Source organism: Periplaneta americana, chromosome 5, assembly GCF_040183065.1.
Source record: "Periplaneta americana isolate PAMFEO1 chromosome 5, P.americana_PAMFEO1_priV1, whole genome shotgun sequence".
NCBI classification, from domain to species: Eukaryota; Metazoa; Arthropoda; class Insecta; order Blattodea; family Blattidae; genus Periplaneta; species Periplaneta americana.
Window position 1 is genome coordinate 61,964,896 of NC_091121.1, and position 20,822 is coordinate 61,985,717.

Below are 20,822 nucleotides of genomic sequence, written 5' to 3' on the forward strand. Positions count from 1 at the left end.
TCTGCTCGCTTGGAAAAATATACATAAGTGTTTCTCCCATTATAATAATTCATACAGAAAAAAATCAAATCGACATAAACCAGTGTAAGTTGTCAATAAATTATCAAAAAAGGTTTGTGGAAACCGACTTATGTCACTTTTTCCAGGCACTGCAGAATTGATATGCGATTTCTCTAGTGTTTTTTTTTTTTTTCTTTTTTGGAATTCAGAGTAGTTGTCATGTGTGTGAAATAAACAAATAATGTAACTCAATCGTAACCACACAATTGAGCACGCATTTTCTACCAGTTATTTATAAACAAATGACAAAATTGTACTTCATACAGCATGAGAAACTAGACAGCAGATGTGCTAGCCAATTTAGTAGCAAGTATGGAACCAAAACCCCAAAATGATGGAAATTTTAACATCTAATATAAACTACAGTAAACAAATTTATAGAGATATTTAGACACATGATTGGGGAATCTCATTGGCTATGAGAAAATTTTATGAAATCCAGAAAAAACCTAATAACCTTGAAATAGTCTATTTAGTAATGTTAAAACAGATTCAGATATTCAAATCAAGCTTCCAGGTATAACTCCCTGTAATGTTAATTTGAATAATTTCGAGGGAAAAATTGTTCCGGGGCGGGGTATCGAACCCGGGACCTTTGGTTAAACGTACCAACGCTCTCCCAACTGAGCTACCCGGAAACTCTACCCGACACCGATCCAATTTTTCCCTCTATATCCACAGACCTCAAAGTGGGCTGACAGTGACTGTCAAGGAACCAACATTGAGTGCACACTAACTCTGTGTGACTTAAGTTGTGGTTTTCTGTTACGTACAGTGACGTGTATTATGCAAATCAAGCTTCCAGGTATAACTCCCTCTAAAGTTAATTTGAATAATTTCGAGGGAAAAATTGTTCCGGGGCCGGGTATCGAACCCGGCACCTTTGGTTAAACGTACCAACGCTCTCCCAACTGAGCTAACTTTACAGGGAGTTATACCTGGAAGCTTGATTTGCATAATTCACGTCACTGTACGTAACAGAAAACCACAACTTAAGTCACACAGAGTTAGTGTGCACTCAATGTTGGTTGCTTGACAGTCACTGTCAGCCCACTTTGAGGTCTGTGGATATAGAGGGAAAAATTGGATCAGTGTCGGGTAGAGTTTCCGGGTAGCTCAGTTGGGAGAGCGTTGGTACGTTTAACCAAAGGTCCCGGGTTCGATACCCGGCCCCGGAACAATTTTTCCCTCGAAATTATTCAGATTCGGATATTTATCTCCAGAACTAGAAGAGGCCATATAATTATTATAATTACAGAACAGTTTCTATCGTGTTGATGTTACTAGATCTTCCGTATATAAAAGATGCAATAATAAAATAAACACTGGAACACATACAACTACAAAATTCAAGCTGGCAAAAATCTTCGGAACTTACAAGCAAACATTCTGATGTGGGCAGATAAAAAAGTTATTTTTTTTTCTTTCACCATATTAATAATGTCAAAAGAAGTGCTTATACAAATTTTGGCCACTCGACTGCAATTACGAGGGCAGTAAAAAATTAAGGTCGCCAGGGGTTGTTAACAGAAAGAAAACACAATTTCATTGGAAAAATTTATTGGAACAGACGCAGCAATTGTTAAGCTATTTTTCAACATATTCGCCACGGGAATTGAGAGGTGCAGACGGCTATCAAACGCAGGTTCCCATCCCAGGCGGCTGATTTCTACGACACAAGGATACAAAAATTGATCCCATGGTATGATAAATGTCTCAATTCCAGTGGGGGATATGTTGACAAATAGCGCAACGATTTGTATCTGTTTCAATGAATCTTTCTATGCAATTGTGTTTTTTCTGTAAATGGCCCCAGGAAAAATAACTTTCTGGACGACCTTGTAATTGCGGTCGAGTGGCCAAAATTTGTATAAGCACTTTTTTGACATTATTATTAGCATGGTGAAAGAAAAAAATAAACTTTTTTATCTGCCCCAAGCAATGTTTGTTGCTTGTTAGATCAAAACAAGAAAGTTACATGCTCAAGTGTGCTATCAAGTGATATTGGATGCGTGTACCAAGATGTAACAAGTAAGCATGAAAAATCATTACATGCTAACATATAGACCTATGTTAAGCAATGAAGAAGTTCAGGTTTGTAGAATGTCAGGAAAACAGACGTTCGACTCAGGGCTGAATAATCTAACGATCCTTTCAGTTCTCTCGGATTCGTAAATAAATGACGAGGCCGATCTTTTTTTCATATTTTCGCACAACGATGCTGAACACGTTGAAGCCTTAATACTTACCTTGAATTAGATTTTCTGCATACAACGTGAACAATATATGTCCATTCAAATACATGGTGGTAGGCCTACTAACTAGATTCGGACGTACAGTAATGCAAAAACAAGTAGGTACAGCATTAAAATATAAACAAAACTTTCTAAATATGCGGTACAAAATGAAATTTACAATTAATTTAATTATAGTAGGATATAATGTCAATTAATGTATATTGTTTTCTGTCGGAACAGTATGCGATAAAAATAATTCTGAAAGTTTTGTCTGTTGCCGAGGAATGTTTTACATAGTAAGTACGTACACTGTTCGCTCTACGTTGCAAGAAATTGCCGGTACACATGTACAGAGCGATTCACTTGTCATTTCCTTCTCAGTGTTATGCAACCGTGCGCATTTTATATCATGTTCTCGAAATTACGTCACCTATTTGTAGGAGATTTCAATGCTGGGTTAATTGTGAAACATCTATACCTCTAAGGTGAGTTATCTACGTCCCCCTTACCTGTACTTAAAATAGGCAAATATTTATTTATTTTGAGTGACTAAGATACTATAGCCTATATAAGTTATTATAGGGTAAAGCTGCATAATGCCGTGATACCCCTAATCCCGTGACACTTTTTTTAAACTGAATGTCAGTCAAAGCTTTGTCGTTCGATCACAGTGTCAGACATCTTTCTCGAAAGAGTGCATCTTTCGCCTACTTTTGAGACATCAGTGAACTTCCTAGCAAGATATCCAATCCTGTGACATTCAGTGAAAGAAACGTATCACGGAATTAGGGGTATCACGGCATTAGGCAACTTTACCCTACTTTCTTAATTCAAAAATTCTAATGAAGGAAGCACCTATAGTAGGTTATGTTGTACTCAGTAGATACATTCTAACATACAGACCGATTATTTAGTCCTGACACCTCAGCGACGCGAAAGAGGGGAAGTAATAGGAGTAGTGAAGCGAGCTCCGGAGTAGAGATAAGGGCGAGTGGTCGGTAAAGGAATGGAGTACAGCTTAACTGTACTAGAAACATACCGCTCTACCGCACGTGTGACATCCGATCGCTCCGAAGGCAAGCGAGAGACTAACCCAAACATCCCTTGGCGTAACTAAATGGACTCGCCTGACCCAGGCGCACATCTGCGGCGACTGTCAGGACTAAATAATCGTACTGTACTGTGTTTATTTATAAGTATTTAAAGCGTCAGCATTGAAAGTAGTCTACATTTGTCACAATAGATGGTTGAACTGCTGACCTTATGCAATGCATTTACGACACCTCACCAGCAAATTTCACATGACGAGCCGCAAAGTGTCAACCCCAATTAATTGCAAGCACTCGTGATTTATTATTTTTTAATATTCTACATTCTGAAGTTACTAAAATAGTGTTGAATCAATGACGAAGAACTTTGTCAATATTCCATGGTTCTCACATTAAAATACGAATATTAAAAAAACCATTTAACGTGTGAGGATCTTACTCGCAACTTTACTATAGGCTACACGACTTAATCAACTGATTTAATGTGTAAGGTATATTATTACCTTTCATATTTCAGATCTGATTATGGGCATTGAGTTTACGGAATCGACTATGAATATGCGGGATTGCATACTAACCTTGTACTATAAAAGCGCAAGTGAATCGGTATAATTATAGAGGTCGCCAAATTTACGTAAACGTGAATTACTGAACTATCTGTAATTACAATTTGTATTCAATACTCATTATCTTTATATGAGTTTTAAAAAGGTCAAGTATCAGTATTGATTCATTCAATCATAGTGTTCTGCCCAAGGGTAGGTCTTTCACTGCAAACCCAGCATTATCCAGTCTTTCCTATTTTCTGCCTTCCTCTTAGTATCCGCATATGATCCATATATCTTAATGTCGTTTATCATCTGATATATTCTTCTGCACCGAACTCTTCATCCATTCCTTTTTTCTCTTCCTGATCAGTTTCAGCATCATTCTTTCTTCACCCACTCTTTCCAATACAGCTTTGTTTCTTATTCTGTCTGTTCATTTCACACGCTCCATCCTTCTCCATATTCTCATTTCAAATGCTTCTCTTCACTTCGTCGTAATGTCCACCAGGAGTAAAACTGCAATATAAAAACACTACAACAAACACAAATGTAATATCATATTGGTGGAAAGTGCGTAATTCTCTCAGAAAAAAAGTATTTTTCCCAAATGTTTAATACACTTTTAATCGGTAACTATTGCGAGTAGAATCGTGATTTTTGTCCGTATCGATAGAAAATCTAATGAAGAATAATTTATCCCTCTGACGTTTTTCAATAGCGTCAACGGTTTTCTTGTAAATTTAATTAAAAACCACTAATTTCAAGCCACTGAACGATGTGAGCAGATTGGATCGTCGTAGCGAGAGAGGGAGTTTCGTGTATAGAGACAGGTCTGAGTTCATTGAACTCTTACATCTGTATTACGAGAAGAAAGAAGACTGTGTTAGCGGCGTTGTTGCCAGACTGCTGAAACTTCGAACTTAATTTTCTAATTAACACTCCATTTAATCACGAAACGTAATACAGGTTAATTTTCTAATTAACACTCCATTTAATCACGAAACGTAATACAGGTTTTCTATTCCTTTACATGTACCCTACCGTCCCTTTTAATCTGCAAGATTATTTATTTTCACTTCCACCCCGATATATATATATATATAGATATATATATATATATATAGATATATATATATATATATATATATATAAATCCGGGATCAACTTATAACTAATTCATCATCTTTCAGTTGAGTCATATCTTTAATTTAAGTGTTACGTAATGCTATTTCATATTTGAAGTTCTTACGGAGAGTGGAATTATGAAATAATACTAGTAATAATAATAATAATAATACTAATAATAATAATAATAGCCTATTTAAGGATTTATTAATTTTAATCTGTACCGATTAGTGACGAATTCAGGGGGTCATTCAGGGAAGAGAAAGATCTCCAATCCAGGATTCAAAATTTCACCCTCCTCTCTCTCTCTCTCTCTCTCGATTTCAGATGCAAATACAATAATATTTTAATTTAGAATTATTATTATTATTATTATTATTATTATTATTATTATTATTATTATTATTATTATTATTATTATTAGGAAGGACACTCTGACAGAAAAATTGTACCTGACCAAAGCCGAAGTGGCAGCCCCACCATACGCAGCATTCGTAATGCGGCTAGAGGACATAGTAATTATTGTAAGTTTCAGATATCTAATCCGGAACAGGAGAAATCTCCTAATCCATGAAGAGATCATGATGATGATGATGATGATGATGTGATGATGACGATGATGATGATGATGATGATAGTGAAAAGTTTAGCATAAAAGAAAATGAACTATAAATTAACGAATCCATTCTTTTCACTAATAAATAGACCAGCCCAACAATAATGCCTTTCTCCCCACAGATAATAGCCTATCATTGTTTTACTTGTTGGTTTTGTAACTTCAAAACTAATAATGATGTAGCCTTGGAAAAGCAGTGTATCCATCAGGCTCATATACATATGATGCAAATAATAATGTTAAATTAGTAATGATAAGTTAATAATGATAAGTTAATAATAATAATAATAATAATAATAATAATAATAATAATAGTAATAATAATACTGTTAATAACAATAATAATACGAGTATATTCTATTTCCATAGAGTTAGCCGAATGATCGTTATTCATGTTCGAAATAATTGTGTTAAATTTTTCCCTGGACAATGGATTTTAAATTGCCATAAAATCTTTAGATGACGTCTTCAGAGAGGGAAATAAGGCTGGGAAGCCAGTCTTGTAGATTTACAGCACGTAAAATAATCTTGTTTCTTTCAAAGAGTTCTAGGCAAAATTTGTCGGCGATTTCTCTCAGACATTGAATTTCGACATTGATTAACCTCTGCTCTTGAAAATGTCGTTAAATAAAATATAGCGTGGCCATAAAGTCTTTCCAGCATTACAAATGTTTATTATAATGAAACTATTACAGGTATAAGTGTGTGGTTTGTGGCAAAAGAAAGACAAGCTCATAAAATTGTTTTGCGACCGAGATTTTGCAACGGATGGAAGACGACAGTGAGTACCTGTAGCGCGTGTGTTTTCCAGACGAGTCTACTTTCTGCATCTCCTGGAAAATGAACTGGCACAATGTACGAATATGGAGTTCAGAAAATCCACATTTCATCATAACACATGAGAGGAATAGCCCTGAATTCAATGTTTGGTGCGGGTTGATGCATGACAAAGTCAAAGCTCATTTTTTTTTTTGCCAGCATACAATAACAGCTGATAGGCCTATTTACCTGTAGTTGATGCAACACTATGTGGCACTTCAAGTTGATGACTTGAAACCCATGAAGATTTTCCAGCAAGATTACTCGTTCGAGAGTTCCTGGATGAGATATTTCCTGACAGGTGGATTGGGCGCGACGGTCCGACACCCTGGCTATCACGATCGCGAGACATAACCACCTAGACTTTCCCTGTGAGGTTATGTCAATGGTTATGTATCAACACGTGTACTTGACCTGGACACACTGAGAATAGGATAACTGATGCTGTTGACAAGAAATGTTTCACAACACATGGCGCGAAATTGAATATTGCTTAGATATTCTATGAGCGACAAGGGGTGCACATGTGAAAGTGCATTGACATTGTAACAAAACTTTATGAGTTTGTCCTTCTTTGGCCACAAACCATATCAGCTATAGCTCTAGTAGTTTCTTTGTAATAAACTCTTGTTATGTTATTTATAAGGACTTTATGGCCACACTGTACTACTTCCGCTACACTAGTCTGCAAAACAGTACGAATATTTTTAATTGGTTTTTATGACGTTTTATCTACTGCGATGGTTATCTAGCGTTTGAATGAAATAAGGTAATAATCCCAGCGAAATGAGTCCAGGATCCAGCGCCGAAAGTTACCCAGCATTTGCTCGTAATGCGTTTAGGGAAAACCCCGGAAAAAAACCCAAGCAGGTAACATGTTACTGCACTTTAAAGGAACAAAGATGGGATAACTAATAATCATAACTTCTGATCTTTTATGTCACGTAGTGCAGAAAACTAAAAAGAAGTATCACAGAATTTATACGGCAACTAGTCTAAAACACTAGCAATTAAATTTACTATATCGGTTGGAAGGCCTGTGTTAGGAAACGGAGATTAATGAGATGTGCGACATACCTCCTTGTATTTTATGATCAACTACATTTCAAACTAAGTCCGCCGAGTTAGCTGTGCCTTCAGACAAGCCGGCTCGGGTTCGATTCCCGGCGGAGTCACAGATTTTCATGTAAAATATATACATCGGGATTAGGAGAAGTGGCAGTGCACAACTTCTAATCTCTAGATTGTGTATCAGTATGTCTAGGTTGAATCCCAAATCTCTCCGCAGTTCATAAGAAGAGAAGTCATATGACACTGTTGATAGTGTGATTCGTCAGTCGGATGGCGGCCTCCTTGGTGCTATTCGACAGGAGTAGGCTACGTGTCGGCACCGGGTTTCCCCTACTCCCTTCCTCACCTTCATCATCATCCTCACCCATTCCCTACACTACACTTACACTAACACATACATTCACTCACCCTAGTACACGATATAACTCTCCACAGATACACATCACAGCGTAGCCCGCCGAAGTGGTGTGCAATTTAAAAATGGGTCAAATCCTGCTATCTATCCGCAATATGCGGAACCCGAATCACTTAAGTGGGTAGGCATTGAATACACACACATTTCAAACCATAAAGGAACTTCTATGCACGAAATTAAATAAACATAAACTAAACAACACATTTCTCTTGCGGTTTCTGAGTAGTCAGACCTTCAGCCTGTCACGAATGTGGTCCGGGTTCGAGTCCCGCTCAGACCTGGGATTTTTCATTGAAAAATCCATAGTGACACTTACGGCGGACATGGTCGCAGTTGGGTTTTTTTTTTTTTCAGAATTCTCCCGTTTCCCTATAATTAGGCATGTACATCATTCCGTCAACATTTCTCCATTTTGTCATCATTCATAGAATTTCCCGAACGTCGGCTGGTGACACAAAGAGACGAATGGGGTGGCTTACTCGAAACCTTGGTACGCAGCGAACCTGAGTGTAGTCAGTCGGTGTGGGTTTGGAAATGAGCCTAGCTTGAAGGTTAGCGTAATAGATCGTGAAAGGTCGGAGTGCTGGGGTAGTGCAGAGTAGTGACCTCCTCCCGAAAATTCCATTCCATTCCAAACAACACATTTTCAACGAAGACTATTCAACACGCCATCAAAAGGATTAAAGGCGTAATTTGCTTATTCTTCGAAAATTTGGTGTGTAACTATCAACTGGATAAAAAAATCTGGTATTACTGAAGATATTGTAATTAAATTTACCGTATATCGGTCGTGCAGAATCAATGGTATGGAGTACACCATGGATTAAGACGCATCTTCAACAATGCAAAGTCCACGGTTGAGGGTTTGAATCCTACCTAGAACATGAATGTTTGTTCATTATAGTGAGCCTGTGCTATCTCGAACAGAAGATCGGCGTCATGGCATGTTACGAGGATTTTACCGCACTTCGTCTATACCTGAATAATAATAATTGAACATAGTGTAAAATATCGACGTTAATAGGCAATCCTTCGTGGATGAGATGGAGTGGAATGAGATGGAATGCGACATTAACTTTCTGATCTCACGAATGGAATCTCGATGGGAATGTTGTGAGCATGGTCAAAGACCTCTGCTTGAGACGATACAGAACGACACAGAAAAGGTTCTCTTTCCACATGATAAACAGATCTCCAATTTCTCATAAAAATTTGTATTACAAATATATGTTACCAATTTAGTAGGCCTAAGTGTGTGATTAATAAGAATGGTCTGGTTCTGAACACAAAACGTGTAGAATTAACATATTTCAAAGTATTGCGGCAATATATTTGAAGTTTTCTTGTAAACGTTACTTTAATTTTAAGAAGAATATTTTAGAAATATGCAGCTTAAATGTCTGTAATCTTGTGTTTATATCGTGAACAGGAACTGCCGCTTTCTAGCTCGTTTCACTTCCTGCGAGAGAAATCATGAGCACGGCCGTGACGAAATACCTCGGGTGCTGCGCTGTTCCCACTTGCTCCTTTCGGGATTCACGTCCCAAACTAATGGGTATGAGTGATACAGATGGAAGAGCTTGCGACGGTTAAACTATAAAACGTCTTTGCTTGCGACAGCAGCAAGAGTTCATCAATGTTAAAGTAATCTTTTCTTTTTCTCTGTGTTGGCAGGACCGCGATGAAGCTGTGTCTCGTTCTTCTGTTGCTGGTTGTGACCGCACTCGCTGCTTCGGGTGAGTGAATAACGGTACTTTGTGTGGGCCATGTTACACGATGCTCGGAAACAAACTCGTCAGTCCTCAGTTGGAAGGGATGACAATGAAAGTGGGTCATCTTTAATTTTCAAATAGTTCAAATCTAGTATTTCTTTATGTATTAATGTATTCGTTTTAATTTTATAATATGAGATTTTGCTGATTTGGGTGTACGCAACGGCACAGACAAACTGTAACTCCGTATGTAACTGAAAATCGTGGTGGATTCGAATCCCTTTCAAGGAATTCATGTTTGTTTGTCTTGTTTTTTCTTAAGCAGAGGGTCAGTATTGTCCTGTTTCCTTGCTATTGACGTTCACAATGTGGGTATAGTCGAGGCCCCCGGTATAGTCCAAATATGGGCTTAAAGTAAGTCCGTCTAGCTCTAGGGATGTATGAAAGCCATCCACAGAAAGACAGACAGTTTATTTCTGATGATTCAAAATAAAATGTGTGGTAGATGAAACGGTTTCGCAGAATTATTCCACAGTAGTTTACAAGCATATAAAAATACGCACATTTTCATTTACGGAGTATATTTGGAAGTTATTTTCTAATAAGAATAATTATATTTCATGGAAAGTGGTTTGCTTCTATTCCGCCTCTAACAACATAGAGAACTGTACTTTTTTTTATAAGTAAGTAAACTTTATTGTACATAAATAAATACAGTATAGTTGGGAGTAACAGAAACAGAGAAAGGAAAACAAAATAACTTGACACTTGTTTATGAGCACTGCCCACTGGCAATCCCAAAAGTACCCTACAGTCTTATATCACTATCCCGTTTTCTTTTTAGTCGTCTATGTGCTGGATCTTGTGGTGGATTAGTGACAATTACTCGAAGTAGCGAATTCATGTGGTTTAGGAAGGAGTTGTACAGTCTGATGTAGCTCAGTCCTAGGACCTCCATCACTTCAGGAATACAGAGATCATCGTGCAGGTTCTTGTTGCTAATATACCAAGGTGCACCAGACATCAGCCTCAAATAGCGATTTTGCATGACCTGCATTATTTGTGATGCAGAAGCAGATCCCCAAATTGAACATCCATATTGCCACACAGGGCGCACAATTGAAATATAGACAAGTCTCTTGTAGTGTAGAGGCAATGGAGACCTGCCTTGAATAATGTGTTTTAGCAGGTAGATTCTGTGTCTAATTCTTTTAACAAGAGCTGATATGTGGTTATGCCAAGTAAGTTTACTATCTAAGATTAATCCAAGATATCTGACAGATTGAGTCATTGGTACTATTGAACCACCTAATATTACTGGATAATTTACGGTGTTTCTCTTATAAGTAAATCTGACTAAATTTGATTTTTGAGGATTCATAATTACTCGCCATTGCTTACACCATGTGGAAATTTTTTCACAAAAAAATGTTCAGTTGTTCTGCTGCTGATTCACAAGTACTGAGGATGAGAACTGTACTTGTTAACAATTAATATGAATTCGCGTTTCATTGTTTCTTTCAGTCTATTAGTTCGATTAATGCACCTCACACAGCAAGAAAGATAAGAATTAAATGGTTTAAGATTAAAACATTAAAACAGATGTTTGTCCCATTATGGTTCATGAAAATTACATATTGATTTCTCATTACTTCGCATTCAAAATATTATAGGTCTACATAGTATATGAACGTTCCTGAATTGCGTACTGTACTCGATAGAAATGAGTTGTTTAACCGGTTGAGAATCCACTAATATTAACACTTGTCATGGTCCACCATAATTAACAGCGTCTGTAATTTTATTGAAAAGCAAACCTTAAAATGAACTTCATAACAATTTTTTACAGTAGGAATCAAACTTTAATTATAGGTGTACGAGTTACAAGTTAACAATTTTGTTATTTCTAATTGTTCATATGTCATTCTCTTACTTTCCGTGACAGGCCGGCCATCTGCATGAGAAGTATGGCTGAGAGTGCGCCCCCTAACGTTTCTATTTATGAGGTTAGCAACAAGTTAGAACTTCGGTTGAAGCTACTTGTCACCGGAACAGGTCAACAATTATATTTCGTGAATGATGATGATGATGATGATGATGATGAAACTTTTCACTGTTTGGTATTTCATTATTTCTGAACATACAGCAAATGTCGAACAAGAATTATTTCTAAATGGCATCATACTAAAGTTTCCTAATTCTGCTCTTAATGATTTCCTACGCACGCCTCAGAAATTAGCAAATCCGCTATTTCGAAACAAGTACATGTCGGGATTTCCAGTCAACGGTTACGTCTGACGCATATAATGACAACGACACAAATTTTCTTTATATCCGCACATATAACTAAAATATTATATAAAATAATTTTATGGCAAATATACGAAATAATATTTTAACAAATCTTTGAATCTGACGAAAAATTTTGAGAAATCAAAAAATATACTTATGTTTCACAAAATCCGTCTTGTGTGAGCTGAAATATTTCTGGCAGACATATGGACGATGACGTAATAGCCAACGTTAGCCTACATCTCCCTTCACAGTGAACAAACCAAAAATCGAATGAGTCACTTCATATACGTAACAGAAGAAATTTTTTACGTAAAATTTCTCTCTCAACATTATAAAGAGGTAAATATTAATGAATCTAGATATATTTGTCATAATAATAGCAACGTTTTTGTGACTTCATATTGAAGAAATCATCTGTTGAACTTTGAACTTAAGAAATTATGGTTTCACAGAGACCACATACGTGTAATACGAGTCACACATAATGAAAATTGTTGGGTCTATAATATTTTGTAACTAAATTGTTGTATAATGATAGACTAATCTATTTAAAAATTATACAAGGCATATTTTATATTTGAAATTTCGGCCAGTGTGTGGGACCAGTGCTCACCCAGCATCGTGATGCACTTGGGGAGCTACGATAGGTAGCGAAAATCCGGTTTCGAAAACCAGCTATAACGGCTGGGGGGATCATCGTGCTAACCACACGATACCTCGTTTCCGGTTGGATGATCGTCCACCTGTGGACGTCAGGCCAGCAGCCGGCTGGTCGATCTTGGCCCTTCATGGGCTGTAGCGCTACGGATTAATATTATGAGGGTACCTAATTTTAAAAAAATAAGAGTAAATGCAGGAGTGAGTGTATTTCTGTGTAACATGAGTCACGTCTATTTAACTGAAATGTTGTATAGTAATTACTGACAATGATTTCTGCATCTTTCTTCTTTTTATGCAGTGGCGGATACTTGACTGCGTCTTTCACTCTGCGTCCCCTTCTTAGAGTGACGCGCCGGAACTGTATATAGTCTTTTTTTTTTTTTTCGCAGAAAATGATAAGCACACGAACGCCATTTCGTAGCACCATAAAATAACTCGGATAACCTAGTAAATCGAAGGGAACGGTAAAGTGAGCTCCATGGTAAAATACAAATTTTTACATCATTTAGGCCTATATTGCATATTTTGTTCAGGAAAATATTCGTCTTTTGCGAAAATTGGACCAAAAATAAATAGATACAAAAGGTACAAAATAATTAGTATTTTACGTGGACCAAATTTGTGGTAAAACGGTTTACCAAGGCTCACTGGAGTTCTCTTTCATTTTCTAGGTTATCGATAGCCGAGTGATTTTATAAAGTGCTACGAAATGGCGTTCCTGTGCTTCTCATTTAATCCTTTTGCCACCGTAGCGTTGCCCTCGGTGCTTCATAGAAGGCGATAAACATGGTATCGCATGATGATATGATGAGCAATGAAGGAATGCTGTAGAGAAAACGGAAGTACCCTGCGAAAATCTACGCACTGACTTTGTCCACCATAAATTCCACTTGGACCTTCCGAAATTCGAACTCGAGTTATCTGATATCTGCATCTAACTAGTCAAGTCTCTCTTGTACTTCACATTTACGACCAAAGCTTCAGATAATAAATTATGATTATAATTTAGTCTAAATATGACTTTTCAATTTCTGTGAAGAGTTCTCAGTGTAATGTGGTTCGCATGGTTTGTATTACGTTTATCGTCTTTGCATTTATAAACTTTTAAGATCAACAGTTTTAATAATATTAATCTTAAAATTACACGTAACTTCTTATTTATATTCTTATATAACGGGTGAATAAATTAACTTATTTTATTGTACTGCTGTAATTATCGTGCTTGTAACTCAAAAATCATTCATCGGCGATGAGTTGTGATTTTTCCGAGAAGGTTAACGAGGTTACTTGCGACGACGTCGTAATGAAAGAAGCTGAGTTGCAGCAGCACGTCATATTACGGGTTCGAGCCTGGCCGAGAGTGGGTCGCGCTCCGTTACGATGTCACTCGGTCACCCGGAACTTCAGTTCCCCCACACTCCCGCGACAGGATCTTCCCAGAGCTATGGATTCACATCCCAATTATCTGCAAGCCCAAGATCCATTTCATTAATGCCACCTTGAGAACAGAAATATGTCTGGTGATTCTTCTTTTCGATACAATAGCATTTTAAATTACGAGTATAATACGGTGTCGATTATTCAAGTGCTGCTTCCTTCCTTTCTTTTTTGTCTTTCTTCTTTTATGTCTTTCATATTTCCGACTTCATTTCTTTGAACTGAAAAGGAAAATCCTTTTCGCCGCGGTGGATCTGAGGTAGCATACGCGCTGTCCGTCCCAGCGGTCCGTGGTTCGATTCCTGGCGCAGGCAATGGAATAAATTCATCTGTTGCCTTGTGATTGTCCTGCGATGTCTCTACGGTGTCCTGCATTGTGCAAATCCCACATCAGGGAGGTCCGTAATGTGTTGATTCAGAGCCAATAGCCTCTCCTTCCACTCATATACTGCAGTGGTCTACAAATCGGTACTACGGGAGAGGTAAAACGGATAAAAAGATCGTGAATGATGAACTAGACTAGAGTGATGAAAATAACTTGTAATGACACGGACTTGCTTACATTACTTGAACTGAATTGGATTTATTGGCGGGAGTTACTACGACGCAGCACTACGACCTTTCAAGATCTATTGCGCTAACTCTCAAGCTAGGTGCATTCAAAACCCACACCGGCTGACTACACTAAGGTTAGCTGCGTAGCCAGCTTTCGAGTAAGCCATCCCACTCGTCCCTTACTTATTTTTCTTCGAAAGATGTGGCATGATATTATAGGGCTGCGATCGAAAAAACAACTGAATATCACATAGCGTGGGAGGACTGTTGCTATGGTAACGACTGAGTTGCCAATGTTACAGTTCCCACGTGGTAAGTGCGAGTGCTCTCTTGGCGCATTTATTGATGCATACATTGTTAGCTATTAATACGTTTCGTACTTCATTCTCTGTCTATTTTTAATATTGTTTTCATATATTCGCGCCAATTTTATTGTAAATGAATGTTTTAACATCAGCTGGAAGTTTGCATCAGTTGATCGTGTGGTCGCCCAAATTGGCAACGTAGCGCTGTAGTTTAGTTCTAAGCACGGCCGCTTAACGGTCATGTCCCATCTTTCGAAAAAAACAGACATAGGCCAGTTCCCCCCCCCCTTTCATGCGCCGCCAGCCGGCGTTCGGGGATATGGAATCATGACGAAAATTTCGTCACGAAATAGAGAGATGTTGGGGAAACTGAAGAAATCCGAGATAAATCCCAACTGGTATCTTGTTCTCCATAAGTGTGACTATGAATTTTTCAATGAAAAATTCCAGATCTGACCAGAACTCGAACCTGAATCCCCTGCGTGATAGGCTGAAGGCTGACCATTCAGCCATCGCAGGGGATTACAATACTTACTCACTGTTGCCGTCTTCAAAAAAAAAAAAAAATTCTTCACATCTAAATTATTTTTGGATACAGTCAATTAAAATTTTAAGTTAAATGTACAGTATATCAAGTGTAAAGAAAGTTTTTATTTCCAAGACTTACACATAATATTGTTTTCTCAAATTGTATGAACTCACAATTTATGTAATAATTACATAAATTATGAATCGTAGTGGAGACGAAGAGAAAGGTAAAAAAGTTAGACGATTGGACAATGCTGTGTTTGTGGTGAAGGACATATCTTTCGGCAGAAAATTATGAATGAATGAATGAATGTATATGTATATATATAACTTAAACATTTATTTTTCAAACTACTGCAAGATATTTTTAATTTCTTTATCAACAGCGATGATTATCTAGCGTCTGACTGAAATGAAGGCGAAATGAGTCCAGGGTCCAGCGCTGAAAGTTACCCAGCATTTGTTCTTAATGGGTTGAGTGAAAACCCACAAGAAAACCCCATCCAGACGATTTGACCCTATCAGGATTTGAACCCGGGCCATCTCATTTCGCGATCAGATATACTAACCGTTACTCCACAGCGGTGAAGCTGCTCAATATTTGCACAAAAGAAATTTCTACATCACTGGGTATAATACGTTGTGTCGATTGCGTGCATACTCGTACTCTTCATTGTTAATGAGATAACCAATTCGTTAATTTCCGCGACTATAGCACGTTTATTATGTTCCTATACGATACCTAAATGGAGAAGATAAGAAACTACTGGAGCAGAGGAATCTCCGATTATAATATTTGTCATAAGAATTACTTATTATCTTTAATACATTTTGTAGAATATTTAATAATAATAATAATATTTCTTCTTCTTTTTCACGATTTGGACTTCTCAATTCGTACCGAATCCAAAAAGCCGGTCACATTTTTTCATCGTCTCCCAGGGTTTGTTTCTTCATGAAGAAAAATAATATTCGGGATTGTGTTATTCATCATTTTAATAATATTATCGAAAACATTACGTTAATATATTAATTTGGAATGCGTCAACATTGTTGCCAAGACGTAAGAGAAAAAATAGATAGTAACTGCTTCTTACTGTTTGATAACGTCAACAGCATAGTAATCTCAAAGGGTAAGGAGGCAAAAACTATCGTTTTTAAGTAACAGCAAAATAACACCGCATTTGTATTTTTCTTTCTATTTGAAGTAGAATGTGGAAGAAAATAATCCGAATTGCCAAGATTAATTTGTGAAAATAAAATAGTGAAATGTGCATATGTTCTAGAAATTGTATTTAGTGTATAAAGCTTCATCTCATATGTTACAGAAGACCGAGAAGTTTCGTAGGCCTAGTAGAAAAAACATTAAAGTAAGCCTTAAAATCTACTTTTATGTTTTTGCCCCTCTCCGCGGTGACGTTTGAATTGCCTGTTTACTGAAATATAAGGTTTCTATTGGACTCTTGTCTTTTAATGGTAAGCCTATAAATTTTTATATCTACGACAGATATTACAGAAAATATTGGTTTCATTGACGAAACATATGTTTTAGGAATTTGAAAAAATAAATAAATAAAAGAAATCCTGTTTGGCAACACTGAATTGTGGTTACGTACTGTACACACTAAACATCGATATTAAACAAAAAATGAGTAGGCCTACTTTCAAGAATGGAATACTGGGGAATCAGATATGTAAACATTGTCAGTGAGTTAACTTTTTCATTACTAACAAAGTACTACAATATGAATCTTTCTAAAGAAAAAAGAAAGAGTGACACAGGGAAGAATGGACATATATTCTTAATTTCTTAAATACGAAAGTGCTTTAAACATAATTTTAAATATGAGACTCAGAACTTACAATTTTTAAATAGAGACAATACTTCGAATAAAAATGTTGGCAGGAGTTTATATAACTCCTATAATTTATTAATGGAACGCTTAAGTGGTTGGTATTTGGCTTTGAATGTTTGTAAGTTATGTGTATGAAATAAATAAAGATCATTAAGTTTGTTGCATTATTAAAAGTTATTTTACTTGTATCTTTCATGTTATGTTGCCGGTTGCATCGGCCCTCTGCGGCTAAGGAGCAATGATATGTTGCGGATTACATCGGCGCGCTCCCGCTAAGGAGTAAAATTCGCTTAGGGTAGGCCTATTACAGAAATGGTAATGGGCATTTTCGCGAATAGGTATCCACTTAAACGTTTTACGTTAAATATGTAAATATAAGTATGCACTCTTTAATTTAACACTGTATTCTACGATTTTATAATGTTAACTATAATAATAATATTATATTCAATAATGCAACCTCACACTAACAAAGCGATTTTTAATCACTCCACGAAGGTCATGGTTAGTTCTTACCTTTCTCCCCAGATCACATATAACAGATTGATCAGCTTTATGGACTTGAAAGACAACTTTTATCAGTTTTACTATGCTGCCATCTAGCGGCTGTAAAAGTAGTCACGTTATAATCCTAATAGAATTGCACTGAGTAATAGCTTGCAGCAGTACTTCCACCTAGCGGTCGTTACCAAAACATCTATTTTCGATAATGGTGGTTGTTCTCTTTTTACTATGCTGCCATTTCATAACATGGCAATGGCAAATCTGATATAGCCTATATGTAATCAGGGCTTATTCTCAACTGGGATATCATTATTGCTTGCTGTTGCCGTTATAAATGAGTTCTTTTATTTAAAATTTGTTAACAAAATCGATGCAATTGTTTTTAGATGTATAATAAATTACAATATAATCAATGACAACTACAAATTTATATAGCCAAGAAATATTACATGCTAATCTTAGATAATTTTTGTAACTGAATTATATAATGGTCTTGGGGTTCTGCTATAACAGAAGGCCGATCATGAACATTTATGTCTCATGCCTTTATTTATATGGAATTTCATTATCAAACTGAAGGAAGAATAGGGACTTAATAGTTTCTGAAGAGATGGAACAGGCCGTATAACTGAATCAGTAATACATGATGTTATGATGAAGATGTTGACGACGATAATTATGGCGAAGTCTACGATTATCGTGTATAAAATCCATTTACGAAAATATATGTAATATTAGTGATGGTTTTCAATTACTTAAATTTCGATTAACCAAGTTACCTTCGGCGCGGTTTAGGCTTGATAAAAGAGACTCTTCTGTATTCGGCCATCTTCTTGAACAAATTATTAACATTAGAGTTATTCGGAACATAACGGTATATGTAACAGTCTGTGAACAGTAACAAGCGCAATAACTATAAACTAGAATGCCTTATATCTTACGTTCTGCGCAACAAAATTGTCCCGATCGCCATCTGTGGCCCAGAGACAGGTTTTATGCGTATAAAGCCGGGAAGCGTGGTCGCAGTGTGTGTCCAACGTTACATCCAACGTTGGCTCCAACATCTGATCACTTGTACGCTCATTTGCATCCATTACCAAATCAGACTATAGACCTACGTCCAACATTGATTCAGTGTTCAGACCAAACATGAAAATTGTAGGGCACTTGTATCTATGATGGATGTCGCTTAGGTGGTGGATCGAAACATTTTTTTTTTTATATTTATTCTGGGTAGGGATAAAAGTTGCAAAATTTCATTATATTGAAGCACACGAAAACTTATTCGCGTGGAATAAATTTTCGCCGGAGCGCAATTGACTTAAAGTTTAAATCAGCGGTCATCAGCACAGTGCACCCTCGGGCTAGCGTCTCTTACCCGCGGATAAGAGAGACACTAGTGTGCAGCCGTGGCTGCTGGCTCTTTCTTCCTTACCCGTTACCCATTTCAGCGAGTTCTGACGACCACTGATTTAAATAATTTAAATAAAAATGATTAAATTTAAGGTTTTATTAGCTTATATTTAATTTTGACTTACTACGTATTGTTGTTTGTACCTTCTAATAGCTTACAAGAGTTCAGGAAGTGGTGCTATTACTTTATTTGTAAGAGTTGTGGGTTTGGGGGAGGCGGTTTTGAGAGCGTGACTCAGTGATGAAGTATGCTCGGGCAGCAGTACAGTGTTGAGAGTCCTTGCAGTATAGCATTTTGTTTTGCTCCTAGATCATATATATCCAGATTGCTCGGCGTTTAGGTTTTGACGGCTACAACTTTTGTCAGGTTTACTGTGCTGCCATCTAGTTGCATAAGGAGTGGCGTCATAACTCCCATTTGAATTGCATTAGCGACTATACTGCCATCTCGTGTTCGTTTACGGCGGACGAGTGGCGATCCTGACGGTTGTTCTCTTCAAAGTGCAACCGATTTTAACATAGGAATGAGCAATCTACCTATATGTGATCTGGGGTTTTGCTCTAGTGCCGTTATGTCTTTTGTATTATGGAATAGACGGAAAAATCGCTAAATCGACTAGGAAGAAATCTGTTGTATTGTATTTATTAACATTCCATGGTATTCATACATGCTTACAGCTAGAATATGGAACAAGTCAAAAACTTAATACTATTATAAAATATTAATTTATAGTCACAGTCTAGATGATATATATACAGACGAGATTTACAATATAGTCTACTAGTACAACACACAGTTTTAGTATCAATTTCATGAAGTGTTATTGAATGTCATGAATTCACCTACAGAATAGAAGGCGTGAGAAATTAGGTACTTCTTTAATTTGGCCCTAAATAATTTTATGTTTTGAGTTTCATTTTTTATATCGATAGGGAGGCTATTAAAAAATTGTACTGCCATATAACGCACTCCTTTTTGATAGCACGATAGACTTGCCGATGGAGTATGAAAGTCATTTTTTTGACGTGTATTTATGCTATGAACTGTTGAATTAGTTACAAAGTTTTCACGATTACATACGAGGAAGACTATTAATGAAAAGATATACTGACAAGCCATGGGCATTATTTGTAGTTTTTTGAAAATAGTCCTACACGATTCCCTAGATTTGGCACCTACTATTATTCTAATTACTCTTTTTTGTAATAGAAATATATTGTTACTATCTGTGGAATTTCCCCAGAATATTATTCCAAAACTCATTACCGAGTGGAAGTATGCAAAGTATATTGTTTTTAAGGTATTGATATTTACTATCTTTTGCATAGATCTAATAGCAAAACAAGCTGAATTTAGTTTGGGGGTAATTTCTTTAATATGATTTTTCCAATTTAACACATTATCGATTTTTAAGCCAAGAAATTTGGTTGTTGTTGTTTCTAATAGGGATCTATTGTTAATTATTGCGCTAGAAATTTGCGACGTTGAATTTGGACAGGATTTAAATTGAATTATGTTAGTTTTGTTACAATTTAATACTAATTTATTGACTGAGAACCAGTCACATATTTTGAAGAGAATTTCCTCTGTTGAAGATTGGAATGTGTTGGAGTTAT

At 36.6% G+C, this 20,822-nt stretch overlaps 1 protein-coding gene across 1 annotated transcript in view; it reads left to right on the forward strand.

The window, feature by feature from the left end:
* LOC138699730 (balbiani ring protein 3-like) overlaps window positions 1–20,822 on the forward strand; it is an 83,289-nt gene that overhangs the window by 12,852 nt on the left and 49,615 nt on the right. The window contains exon 2 of the mRNA XM_069825833.1: window positions 9,615–9,676. Coding sequence (XP_069681934.1) covers window positions 9,622–9,676 — 55 coding nt within the window. The 5' untranslated portion in view covers window positions 9,615–9,621. The remainder of the gene's footprint in view (window positions 1–9,614; window positions 9,677–20,822) is intronic.